General features: G+C 45.1%; 1 protein-coding gene across 2 annotated transcripts in view; it reads left to right on the top strand.

Annotated features, from left to right (window-relative positions):
• PRKCD (protein kinase C delta) overlaps window positions 1-6204 on the top strand; it is a 119310-nt gene extending 113106 nt beyond the window's left edge. For both annotated transcript variants that reach the window (XM_068251974.1, XM_068251975.1), the window contains exons 14-18: window positions 720-782; window positions 1121-1259; window positions 3046-3234; window positions 3493-3621; window positions 5228-6204. In XM_068251974.1, the coding sequence (XP_068108075.1) occupies window positions 720-782; window positions 1121-1259; window positions 3046-3234; window positions 3493-3621; window positions 5228-5386 (679 nt within the window). In that variant the 3' untranslated portion in view covers window positions 5387-6204. The remainder of the gene's footprint in view (window positions 1-719; window positions 783-1120; window positions 1260-3045; window positions 3235-3492; window positions 3622-5227) is intronic.
• The last annotated feature ends 8187 nt before the right edge of the window (window positions 6205-14391 follow it).

A 14391-nucleotide genomic window follows, 5' to 3' on the forward strand; every position in this document is an offset into this window, starting at 1 on the left:
GGGAGGAGGGGCTAGTTATTACATCATCCGTGGTTCAAGGACCTCCCTTTATTCTACAGCACATGGACCCCCCTGTACTCCCGCCGCTCCGCTCAGTCTGGGGGGAGGAGGGGCTAGTTATTACATCATCCGTGGTTCAAGAACCTCCCTTTATTCTACAGCACATGGCCCCCCTGTACTCCCGCCGCTCCGCTCAGTCTGGGGGAGGAGGGGCTAGTTATTACATCATCCGTGGTTCAAGGACCTCCCTTTATTCTACAGCACATGGACCCCCCTGTACTCTCGCCACTCAGTTCAGTCTGGGGGAGGAGGGGATAGTTATTACATCATCCGTGGTTCAAAGACCTCCCATATTCTACAGCACATGGACCCCCCTGTATTCCCGCCACTCAGCTCAGTCTGATGTTTGTGTGGCGTATGGGTGGTAAGGGGGATATTGTACAAAAGTACATTTATTTCAGTAATTAAGTTTAAAAGGTGTCACTAATATATGAAATCGGAAACCCTTTGCAGGTGTTTTGGATGAATTAGCTGATTAGAGTCTGACACTATGAGCCGAGAATATTGACGATTTTCACAATATTCTAATGGTCTTTGATTTTTTTGGGGTTCTCATAAGCTGTAAGCCATAATCATCAGCATTATAACAAATACAGGCTAGAAATATCCATAATAAGCTCTGAATGTGTATTTCAGTATTGCCTCTGTCTGTCTTGCAGCTTCTATGGAGCGGAGATAATCTGCGGATTACAATTCCTTCACTCCAAGGGCATCATCTATCGGTAAGTCGCCCCGTCATGTATACGGATGATGTGTAAGTGATGCAGCGGGGTATTTGGGAATATACGCGTGTCTATTGCCATAGTCTCCCCCACAGCTGCTCAGAGGCCCGGGGCACTGGAAGCGGGCGTATCTATCGCCATAGTAACTGCCACGGTTACTTAGAGGCCCACCACGGCACTGGAATGAGGCGTAGCTATCGCCATAGTCGCCGCCATGGTTGCTCAGAGGCCCGGGGCATTGGAAGTGGGCGTATCTATCGCCATAGTCACCGCCATGGTTGCTATTATGAAAATTCAGCTATCGTGATAGTGACAGCCATGCCTGTATTTCCCCGCAGGGATCTGAAGCTGGACAACGTGATGTTGGATCGGGACGGACATATTAAGATCGCAGATTTTGGGATGTGCAAGGAAAATGTTTTTGGCGAGAACAAAGCGAGCACTTTCTGCGGAACGCCGGATTACATCGCTCCAGAGGTAAGATCAGCATTCCTCTGCATACAGTACTGGTGCACCTATCGGTAGTTACTATCATTAGCATAGATCACGAAATAAACTGACCTGACTAAAAAGTTAGCACAGCACTCCTGTATGGTTTGATGGGAGCCATTTTTATTGTCAGCTATTTCCTGTTCCCGCCCCCAAACTTTCCAAAGAACTGTTTATAGGTTGTTACAGCAGCTCAGCTAATGATGGCATGTACGAGGGCAAAGAGCCGTATTCATACCACCATTTAAAGTATACCCGAGACGATATGCCACATAATAAACATTGTGTATGTACAGTACAAAACATTTTATAATAAGGCTGTTTTACTTGTTTTGCTGCCTGAAAGTTAATTTCTAGGCATGCAAGTGACAGCTTCTGTCTTGTAGGTACCTTGTCAGGAATATAGTAAACATCACTGATAAGCAATTTACAGCCATAAAAGTTTTTCTGGCAGAATACAACTTCTGAGAGCAGGAGGAGATAAAATCTATGAACTATTGACCTTTTTCTAACTCTGGGACACTTAATAAGCTGCTACTGATTAGAGAGAGTAAAACATTCAACCTACTTAGCATATGTTTATAAAAAGAAAACCCTGGGATACTTAAAGGGAAGGTTCAGGCAGCATGTTAAAAAAAATAAAAATCCAAATCCACTTACCTGGGGCTTCCTCCAGCCCGTGGCAGCCAGGATGTGCTGTTGGCGCCACTCCGCAGGCTCCCGGTGGTCTCCGGTGGCGAGCCCGACCTGGCCAGGCCGGCTGCCAGGTCGGGCTTCTTCTGCGCTCCAACGTGCGTGTCACTGGTGCGCGCTGACACCATCGGACGTCCTCCGGGCTGTACTGCATGCTGCATTTTTTCTGTTGATAACATCCAGGGAAAAATCGGAAACGCAAATCGGAATCACAAATCGTATTTGCAGTGTGTAGGGGGCCTAAAGGGGAGCAGAAGTGAGACTGTATCCATAAATCTGTAATGAGTGTGTAGTATGGGGTCCTTATACTTACCTGTCCTTCGGTTTGGGTGGGCTCCTCTCTATTGCGTCCCTCTGCCCCTCATTCATAGTTCTTACTGGAGCCAGTGGCACGGAGGATGAAGGAGGGGTGAATGCTCTATCCCTTATGCTCCTTATAATTTTGTGCTCTTTCTTAGCTGTGCACAGCAGACAGGGAAGTTCTGGGCATGAGTACTCGTGCTGGGGGAGCGCAGAATTACAGTGGATAGAGCATACGCCACTCCGTTGTAGAATAGGGGGGGAGCAGCGCAACAGAGAGGGAACCGGAGAACAGGTAAGTATAAGAATTGTGCCCGCAGGCTCTTGTATGGGCGCCCGCAGGCTCTTGTATTAATTTGCTGTACAGGGTTAGTATGATTTAGTCTCCCCCACCGGATTTGCCTTGTTGTAAAGATGCTCGTTAATGGTACAATTTTTCCTTCAGATTCAATGTTTCGATGCACTTTTTTATTATGATCAAAATGTATCGAAAAACGTTTGTGTCGCAAATCGATGTGATACGATTCTTCGATCATTTGGAAAAGGAAAAATTATCGATCCGAAAGTTAGATTTTATGATCGAATTGGAATGTAAAACATTCTCAAATCGTTCAGTTTATGGTAACAATCAATAATCGCCTTTTTGATTAGTTACGATCGTTCAAATCACATCAAAAGATCGTATCTGATGAAAAAATTGTACTGTTAATGGGCGCATTGAGATAATCCTCTCATCCCCGGCCGGCACGGAAGGCTTATCTCTGTACTGCTGTCCCCACAGATCTTACAAGGACACAAGTACACCTTCTCCGTGGACTGGTGGTCGTTCGGCGTCCTTCTGTACGAGATGCTGATTGGACAATCTCCCTTCCACGGTGATGATGAGGACGAGCTCTTCGAATCCATCAGAATGGACACTCCACATTATCCACGCTGGATCACCAAGGAATCCAAAGACATTCTGGAGAAGGTAGGGGAGTCTCATTGCTGTCGCTGCACTGACTAATCTGTGCCACATAACGAGGGTCAACTACAAATGAGAAATGGTCCACAAGATGCTCATAACTGCAGGTTGCATGCAGATCTATTGCAAATTGTATGCTGCTTAGAACTGGGCCGTTTGCATGAAATTTGCATGCAAGCCGCAGTGATTAGCATATCACTATCTGTATCGGTAATTGGGGCCCATTGGATGACTGCTGATCTCACTCTCTATCCTCTCTTGCAGCTGTTTGTGAGAGACCCCACTAAGAGACTCGGAATAGTGGGGAACATCAAGCTCCACCCCTTCTTCAAGACCATCAACTGGACGGCGCTGGAAAAGCGAGAGGTGGAGCCGCCCTTTAAGCCTAAAGTGGTACGTACAGCCTTCTGTAAAGGGGGCCGGACAACATTCATTTTTTGTTTTTTGACCTGAGAAATCCAATCGATATTTTTGCTTGATTTCATTTGAAAAATCGAACCAGTATACCATACACTTAGGATCGATTGGATAATTGTTATTGGGAAAATTGATCAGTCTGGTTGAACAGTGTATGGCCATGTTAAAGTGTACCTGTAACGGAAAAAAGTGACCCATTTAGATACCTGAGAGTGAAAGCCTCTGGATAATCCACTGCCATTAATAGATGAGGTTTAAAGGAAAACTGACGTGAGAAGAATATGGAGGCTGCCATATTCATTTCCTTTTAACCAATACTAGTTGCCTGGCAGCCCTACTGGTCTATTTGGCTGCAGTAGTGTCTAAATAACACCAGAAACAAGCATGCAGCTAATCTTGTCAGATCTGACAATAATGTCAGAAACACCTGATCTGCTACATGCTTGTTCAGGGGCTATGGCTAATAGTATTAGAGGCAGAGGATCAGCAGGGCTGCCCGGCAACTGGTATTGCTTTAAAGGAAATAAATAAAGCAGTCTCTATATAACTCACTTCAGTTATCCTTTAAAGGGGAACTGAAGAGAGAGGTATATGGAGGCTGCCATGTTTATTTCCTTTTAAGTAATACCAGTTGCCTGGCAGCCCTGCTGATCCTCTGCCTCTAATACTATTAGCCATAGCCCCTGAACAAGCATGCAGCAGATCAGGTGTTTCAGACTTTAAAGTCAGATCTGACAAGACTAGCTGCATGCTTGTTTCTGGTGTTATTCAGATACTACTGCAGAGAAATAGACCAGCAGGGCTGCCAGGCAACTGGTATTGATTAAAAGGAAAGAAATATGGCAGCCTCCGTATACCTCTTACTTCAGTTCCCCTTTAAGGTTACAGTATAAAACCATAGTGTGTGATATTGAAGCTACTCTAAGATTAAAGGGGAACTGAAGTAAGAGGTATACGGAGGCTGCCATATTTATTTCCTTTTAATCAATACAAGTTGACTGACAGCCCTGCTGGTCTATTTCTCTGCAGTAGTATCTGAATAACACCAGAAACAAGCATGCAGCTAGTCTTGTCAGATCTGACTTTAAAGTCTGAAACACCTGATCTGCTGCATGCTTGTTCAGGGGCTATGGCTAATATTATTAGAGGCAGAGGATCAGCAGGGCTGCCAGGCAACTGGTATTGATTAAAAGGAAATAAATATGGCAGCCTCCGTATACCTTTCTCTTCAGTCCCCCTTTAACTTTGTTCCACTGCATACATTTGCCTAATTCTGCATCAATTTAATTATTTGCATCTCAGTGACTATCTCTAGAGCTCCCCAGTGCTTCTCCCACAGAGCTGTTTTGTAGGGATGGTAAGTGGGATGCAAATAAGTGATGCAAGATTATACACATTTTGAATGCAAATGTATGTAGCTTGGAAGCAGACCAGTCTCACTGTTCAATTTACAGGCAACATACAATTTGCATCAACTCAGAATGATTAGCATCTCATTGCCAGCACTTCAGTGGTCGCTCCTGCTGTTGTGTTTGCTGCTGTAGCGCTACACAAATGTAACCCGTCCTTGTTTTACCTTCAGAAATCGCCCAACGATTACACCAACTTCGACCGCGAATTTCTCAGCGAGAAGCCCCGCCTCTCATACAGCGACAAGAATCTCATCGATTCGATGGATCAGGCCGCCTTCCGTGGATTCTCCTTCATCAACCCCAAGATGGAGCGGCTGCTTGACAAATGACAACAGCGCCCCCTGTGTCCTCCCCTCGGAACTGTAGTCATAGATTTACACTAAAGGGACAACCACCTCCACATGGGCACAATGCCTGTCTGTTCATTATAATCACTCCAGATACAGAAGAGGATTCTTATTGTAAACATGAAATAGCCCTGATATAGAACCACCCTTCTCATGGAAATCCCTCCCATCTGGATACTTGAATTTAGTTATGTTCAAAAAGCAAAAGAAAAAAAAACACAAAGGTTTTTACTTGTGGAGTGTATAGAGATTTTGCTGTATATATTGCTAGTGGGGTACAGGATGGTGGGGGGTGGGTAGAAATGGTGTGACAATGAAGTGACTTGGATGAAAATATTTTTTATGGTCCACTCCAGCCTTGTTCTATACAAAATAAACTGGTATTTGTAATGCCATATCAGTTATTTATTTTAATTGGGGGAGGTGTGTGTTTGTCCGTTAGGAGTTGGAAGTGTACACACATACAATTTTGATTGGCCAATTTTACCCCTTCCATACACATCTGCTAATAGCATTCAACATTTTTTGGTCCTCGTGCTACATTAGAGTGGTAACATTGGTCAGTTATTGGCCAATCGAAATTGGATGTGTGTACCCCTTTATCTGCGTTTCTGGAATACATTTTGCTCTTTCAGTAATTACTGTGTTTCGAATGGCTGACAAAGTAAATACAGCAATAGAAGGCGGACTACATTCCAGCAGGACCCACATGTCTCCATGAGGGGGCGGGACTTGGCATAGCTCCTGCAGTTGAGCACCTAAAAAAATATCCGAGGTGAAAATAAACTGAGATAAACAGTTGTATCTATCCTCCTTCTCCTAAAAATGACTTTTTTTTTTTTTTAAATATCCGAGTTTTATATTTAAATCTAGTTTTGACGTTTTTACCGGTTCATTTTCTCTGCTCAATGACTCCTTCATTAACCACTTCAGCCTTCTGTCGTTTTCACTTCCCATTCATTAGCATATAACTTTATCACTACTTATCACAATGAACTGATCTATATCTTGTTCTTTCCGCCACCAATTAGGCTTTCTTTGGGTGGTACATTTTGCTAAGAGCCACTTTACTGTAAATGCATTTTAACAGGAAGAATAAGAAAAAAACGGAAAAAAATCATTATTTCTCAGTTTTCAGCCATTATAGTTTTAAAATAATACATGCCTCCATAATTAAAACTCACGTATTGTATTTGCCCATATGTCCCGGTTATTACACCATTAAAATTATGTCCCTATCACAATGTATGGCGACAATATTTTATTTGGAAATAAAGGTGCATTTTTTCTGTTTTGCATCTATCACTATTTACAAGTTTAAAATAAAAAAAATAAAAAATATTTCATCTTCACATTGATATTTAAAAAGTTTAGACCCTTCGGTAAATATTTACATGGTTTTTTTATTTTTTATATTAAACATTTTATTTGGGTAGTTTTGGGAGGGTGGGATGTAAACTATAGGTTTATAATGTAAATGTGTGTTGATTTTTTTTTTTTTAGTTGTAGTATTACTTTTTGGCCACAAGATGGCGGCCGTGAGTTTGTTTACATGACGTCATTCTAAGTGTAACATACGCTTATGGCCCATACTCACGGGCTACAATTGTCGCCGCAACACACGCATGGGCCGTTGAACGGCGCGCACCCCGAACTGTCGCCCGTCGCTGATGTCGCCAGGCGATTGAAATGTTCAATCGCCTGGCGACAGTCGCCGCCGCAACTCCGCCGCAGCTGTCGCTAGTCAGCGTGAGTACGCGGACTAGCGACAGCAACCTCCATTGAGGTATGCAGAGCTTCCGGCGGGGGGAGGAGGAACGTCGGCGACAGCTTCCGTCGCGCCGCTGGTCCCTCTTCCGCGTGTGTACACGGAGGGATCTGGTGAGGAGCTGTCGCCGGCCTGACGCCCACACGCTCACGTGTGCTGGCGACAGGCCACTTTTGCCGCCCGTGAGTATGGGCCATTAGAGAGACGCATGGGGGACGCAACAGCCAGAAAAAGCTAAGCTTCCGAGAGAAGCTGTCGCTTTTTCTGCGGGGGAGGGGAATCGGTGATCGGGCACCATAGCCCGATTCACTGATTGCCAGGCTAACGAACCCCGGCCGGGAGCACTTGTGCACGCGCGCGATCGGCTGCGGGAGCGCGCGGACGCGCACATGGCCTCCTGGGCGTTGCTAGTACGTCCAGGAGGCCAAAGTAGTTAAAGTATGCCAGAGCTCAAATCTATTAAACCTTTTTATCTCTTTCCTGCACTTAGAAGCCATTTACTGTCAGGAAAGTGTTTTATGGCTGTAATTACTTATCAGTGAGGGTTATGCTACAGTCCAACCAAGATTGAAACTGTCACTTGCATAACTGATTAACTCTTTCAGCCCAGAGAAAGAAAAAAAGGAACACAACAGTTATTTGCGTGCTTGGCACTGTACATACCCATGTCTATCGCATCATGTCACCTCAGTTGTCCTTTAAAGGGAAAATTATTTAAAATAAACACATGATGTACCTGCAAATGAATATGACATACTTACCTCACTCAGAAGCTCAGCATTTTCTTCTTACAACCATTCCTTTTAGTTCTGACAAGATTTTGTCAGAACTGAAATATATTTGTTGCTGCCAGTTATCAATGAAAGGACAAATGATTAAGGAAATGTCCACGTTTCCCTATGACTCACATGGGCGATGCTACTGGTTAACTACAGTATGTGCAGACCAGGAAGCTGTTATGGGGTAATGGCTCTTTTTAAAATGGAGGACAGATAATTCCATTGAATATTGTGGACAAACAGGATGCAGGAGAGGAGAGATTGATGAGGGGACTACACGGGAGGTAAGTATAATGTGTATGTTTACTCTGACTTGTAATTTTCAGTTCAGGTTTGCTGTAAGACCTCTTGTGCCTGTTATTAGCTGTTAGGAGAGTTGAGGTCTTGCAATGACACCTGCTTCCCGTGAACTGCAAAGTGTTTATCAGTTCAGTTCCAGAGGTTACACTGATCAGGAGGATTGCATTTAGAATTTGCCTCGTTTATTGCTGGGATTATTTGAGCTCTGATGAGGGCGCATTCACAGCAGGACGTTATTGTCCTGCGATATGAAGTCATTATACCACAGGATAACGCACTGTAATGTTACGCCTGCGCAGCATTCACAGTGGGACGTTATTGTCCTGCGTAATAAAGTCATTATACCACGGGATAACGCGCTGTAATGTTAACCCCTACACAGCATTCACAGTGGGACGTTATTGTCCTGCGATATAAAGTCATTATACCACAGGATAACGCACTGTAATGTTACGCCTGCGCAGCATTCACAGTGTGACGTTATTGTCCTGCGATATAAAGTCATTATACCACGTGATAACGCACTGTAATGTTACGCCTGCGCAGCATTCACAGTGTGACGTTATTGTCCTGCGTAATAAAGTCATTATACCACAGGATAACGCGCTGTAATGTTAACCCTACACAGCATTCACAGCGGGACGTTATTGTCCTGCGTAATAAAGTCATTATACCACGGGATAACGCGCTGTAATGTTACGCCTGCGCAGCATTCACAGTGTGACGTTATTGTCCTGCGTAATGAAGTCATTATACCACAGGATAACGCACTGTAATGTTACGCCTGCGCAGCATTCACAGTGTGACGTTATTGTCCTGCGTAATAAAGTCATTATACCACAGGATAACGCACTGTAATGTTACGCCTGCGCAGCATTCACAGTGTGACGTTATTGTCCTGCGATATAAAGTCATTATACCACAGGATAACGCGCTGTAATGTTACGCCTGCGCAGCATTCACAGTGGGACGTTATTGTCCTGCGTAATAAAGTCATTATACCACAGGATAACGCACTGTAATGTTACGCCTGCGCAGCATTCACAGTGGGACGTTATTGTCCTGCGTAATAAAGTCATTATACCACGGGATAACGCACTGTAATGTTAACCCCTACACAGCATTCACAGTGTGACGTTATTGTCCTGCGTAATAAAGTCATTATACCACGGGATAACGCGCTGTAATGTTACGCCTGCGCAGCATTCACAGTGTGACGTTATTGTCCTGCGTAATAAAGTCATTATACCACAGGATAACGCACTGTAATGTTACGCCTGCGCAGCATTCACAGTGGGACGTTATTGTCCTGCGTAATAAAGTCATTATACCACGGGATAACGCGCTGTAATGTTACGCCTGCGCAGCATTCACAGTGTGACGTTATTGTCCTGCGATATAAAGTCATACCACGGGATAACGCGCTGTAATGTTACGCCTGCGCAGCATTCACAGTGTGACATTATTGTCCTGCGATATAAAGTCATTATACCACAGGATAACGCGCTGTAATGTTACGCCTGCGCAGGATTCACAGTGTGACGTTATTGTCCTGCGTAATAAAGTCATTATACCACGGGATAACGCACTGTAATGTTAACCCCTACACAGCATTCACAGTGTGACGTTATTGTCCTGCGTAATAAAGTCATTATACCACGGGATAACGCGCTGTAATGTTACGCCTGCGCAGCATTCACAGTGTGACGTTATTGTCCTGCGTAATAAAGTCATTATACCACAGGATAACGCACTGTAATGTTACGCCTGCGCAGCATTCACAGTGGGACGTTATTGTCCTGCGTAATAAAGTCATTATACCACGGGATAACGCGCTGTAATGTTACGCCTGCGCAGCATTCACAGTGTGACGTTATTGTCCTGCGATATAAAGTCATTATACCACGGGATAACGCGCTGTAATGTTACGCCTGCGCAGCATTCACAGTGTGACATTATTGTCCTGCGATATAAAGTCATTATACCACAGGATAACGCGCTGTAATGTTACGCCTGCGCAGGATTCACAGTGTGACGTTATTGTCCTGCGTAATAAAGTCATTATACCACGGGATAACGCACTGTAATGTTACGCCTGCGCAGCATTCACAGTGTGACGTTATTGTCCTGCGTAATAAAGTCATTATACCACAGGATAACGCGCTGTAATGTTACGCCTGCGCAGCATTCACAGTGTGACGTTATTGTCCTGCGTAATAAAGTCATTATACCACGGGATAACGCACTGTAATGTTACGCCTGCGCAGCATTCACAGTGTGACGTTATTGTCCTGCGTAATAAAGTCATTATACCACGGGATAACGCGCTGTAATGTTACGCCTGCGCAGCATTCACAGTGGGACGTTATTGTCCTGCGTAATAAAGTCATTATACCACGGGATAAAGCACTGTAATGTTACGCCTGCGCAGCATTCACAGTCGGACGTTATTGTCCTGCGTAATAAAGTCATTATACCACGGGATAACGCGCTGTAATGTTACGCCTGCGCAGCATTCACAGTGTGACGTTATTGTCCTGCGATATAAAGTCATTATACCACGGGATAACGCGCTGTAATGTTACGCCTGCGCAGCATTCACAGTGTGACATTATTGTCCTGCGATATAAAGTCATTATACCACAGGATAACGCGCTGTAATGTTACGCCTGCGCAGCATTCACAGTGTGACGTTATTGTCCTGCGTAATAAAGTCATTATACCACGGGATAACGCGCTGTAATGTTACGCCTGCGCAGCATTCACAGTGTGACGTTATTGTCCTGCGTAATAAAGTCATTATACCACGGGATAACGCACTGTAATGTTACGCCTGCGCAGCATTCACAGTGTGACGTTATTGTCCTGCGTAATAAAGTCATTATACCACGGGATAACGCACTGTAATGTTACGCCTGCGCAGCATTCACAGTGTGACGTTATTGTCCTGCGTAATAAAGTCATTATACCACGGGATAACGCACTGTAATGTTACGCCTGCGCAGCATTCACAGTGTGACGTTATTGTCCTGCGTAATAAAGTCATTATACCACGGGATAACGCGCTGTAATGTTACGCCTGCGCAGCATTCACAGTGGGACGTTATTGTCCTGCGATATAAGGTCATTATACCACAGGATAACGCGCTGTAATGTTACGCCTGCGCAGCATTCACAGTGTGACGTTATTGTCCTGCGATATAAAGTCATTATACCACAGGATAACGCACTGTAATGTTACGCCTGCGCAGCATTCACAGTGGGACGTTATTGTCCTGCGTAATAAAGTCATTATACCACGGGATAACGCGCTGTAATGTTACGCCTGCGCAGCATTCACAGTGGGACGTTATTGTCCTGCGATATAAAGTCATTATACCACAGGATAACGCGCTGTAATGTTACGCCTGCGCAGCATTCACAGTGTGACGTTATTGTCCTGCGATATAAAGTCATTATACCACAGGATAACGCGCTGTAATGTTACGCCTGCGCAGCATTCACAGTGTGACGTTATTGTCCTGCGTAATAGTCATTATACCACGGGATAACGCGCTGTAATGTTACGCCTGCGCAGCATTCACAGTGTGACGTTATTGTCCTGCGATATAAAGTCATTATACCACAGGATAACGCGCTGTAATGTTACGCCTGCGCAGCATTTACAGTGTGACGTTATTGTCCTGCGTAATAAAGTCATTATACCACAGGATAACGCGCTGTAATGTTACGCCTGCGCAGAATTCACAGTGTGACGTTATTGTCCTGCGATATAAAGTCATTATACCACAGGATAACGCGCTGTAATGTTACGCCTGCGCAGCATTTACAGTGTGACGTTATTGTCCTGCGTAATAAAGTCATTATACCACGGGATAACGCGCTGTAATGTTACGCCTGCGCAGAATTCACAGTGGGACGTTATTGTCCTGCGTAATAAAGTCATTATACCACGGGATAACGCGCTGTAATGTTACGCCTGCGCAGCATTCACAGTGTGACGTTAACGTCACGTTATAAATGTTACGCTATGGTAACTCACTGCTAGCAGGTGCATTACTTCTAAACGCAGATACGTTGTGACTTTAACGCCGCATTAAACCGCAACGTCCCACTGTGAAAGAGGCCTAAAGGTGGCCATACATGTAGCAATTATGCAGCCTGATCGTCCATCTGATTATTTTATTGAATCTGATGAAAATCTGTGCCGTAGCATGTCCATCCAATCAATCATTCAATCTATTTTGGGCTGAAGTTGGTCAAATGAATCGATCAACATGCTGGAAAATTTCAGTAGGAAGTTTTTAATTGGGTGTGTGTGGTACCGGTGTTCAATATCGTGACGGACCCCCAGCCACTGCCCACTCCCTCCCCCCAAGTGTAAAGTGTCCTCCCCTTTTTCCCCCCAGTCTTCGTGCTCTCACCTGTCCCACTGGCACGACCCCTGGCATCCCCCGATGACCCCTCCATTACAAGTGAGTGCATGTACACAAGGCCACGTATTGCACGCGCCACATGGTACAGTAATAGCCATGACAGTGGAGGAAGCTGGTAGTTACGGCAGCAGGACGATGAGAATTTTCAGAGTACAGGCATGTGGATGGAGTTGCTAGGCCGCTTCCTGATAGATTTAAAGGATACCCAAAGTGACAATGAAATAACTAGGCGATGTTCCTTTTTTTTTCTTTCTCTGCCTGAAAGAGTTAAATATCAGGTATGTAAGTGGCTGACTCAGTCCTGACTCAGACTGGAAGTGACTACAGTGTGACCCTCACTGATAGGAAAATCCAACTATAAAACACTTTACTATCAGAAAATGGCTTCTGAGAGCAAGAAAGAGGTAAAAAGGGTCAATAGTTCATAGATTTTTTTTTTAGTTCTGGCATACTTCAATGAATGTGTCATTGAGAAAAAACAATTAAAACAAATTAGATTTAAACATAAAATAAAATTGTAGCATATCTTAACCACCTGAGCGGTCTGGACGAGCTCAGCTCGTCCATTACCGCCAGAGGGTGCCGCTCAGGCCCTGCTGGGCCGATTTTGGTCAAATAAAGAGCAGCACACGCAGCCGGCACTTTGCCAGCCGCGTGTGCTGCCCGATCGCCGCCGCTCTGCGGCGATCCGCCGCATGCAGCGGCGAAAGAGGGTCCCCCCAGCCGCCCGAGCCCAGCGTAGCCGGAACAAACAGTTCCGGCCAGCGCTAAGGGCTGGATCGGAGGCGGCTGACGTCAGGACGTCGGCTGACGTCACTCCGCTCGTCGCCATGGCGACAGGAGAAGCCAAACACGGAAGGCCGCTCATTGCGGCCTTCCGTGTTACTTCTGGCCGCCGGAGGCGATCAGAAGAACGCATCCGGAGCGCCATCTAGTGGGCTTTCATGCAGCCAACTTTCAGTTGGCTGCATGGAATAGTTTTTTTTTTTATTTAAAAAAAAACCCTCCCGCAGCCGCCCTGGCGATCTTATCAGAACGCCAGGGTGGTTAAAGGGGAACTTCAGCCTAAACAAACATACTGTCATTAAGTTACATTAGTTATGTTAATTAGAATAGAGAAGTTAGAGAAGTAATACTTTACCCACCCTGTTTTAAAAGAACAGGCAAATGTTTGTGATTCATGGGGGCTGCCATCTTTGTCATGGGGGCTGCCATCTTTGTCATGGGGGCAGCCATCTTTTTGGTTGAAAGGAGGTGACAGGGAGCATAAGACACAGTTCCAACTGTCCTGTGTCCTAATAACCCCTCCCAGCTGCATGCGCTAGGCTTCAAATGCCAAATTCAAAATGTAAAAAATAAAACAGCAGAACGAGAACATCAGAAATCCCATCATGCTTTGCACAGCATCAGGGGAAAAATGCCCGGGCAGTTTTCTTCTGTGCAGCTAAAAATGAGGCTTGTATAAGAGAAACAAAGTTCTGATGCTGTGAAACTGTTAAACACCAAACCTTTTCAGTGCTGCCGAGTCGATTTTTAGTCTGGAGGTTCACTTTAAAGGGATACTTAAGTGGAAAAAAAAAAAAGTTACTCTTCTGGGGCTTCCCTCAGCCCCCTGCAGCTGTCCGGTGCTTCCCTCAGCCCCCTGCAGCTGTCCGGTGCCCACGCAGCCCCGCTCCGATCCTTCCGTCCCCGCCGGCAGCTACT

The sequence above is a fragment of the Hyperolius riggenbachi genome, chromosome 9 (genome assembly GCF_040937935.1).
Source record: "Hyperolius riggenbachi isolate aHypRig1 chromosome 9, aHypRig1.pri, whole genome shotgun sequence".
Taxonomy (NCBI): domain Eukaryota; kingdom Metazoa; phylum Chordata; class Amphibia; order Anura; family Hyperoliidae; genus Hyperolius; species Hyperolius riggenbachi.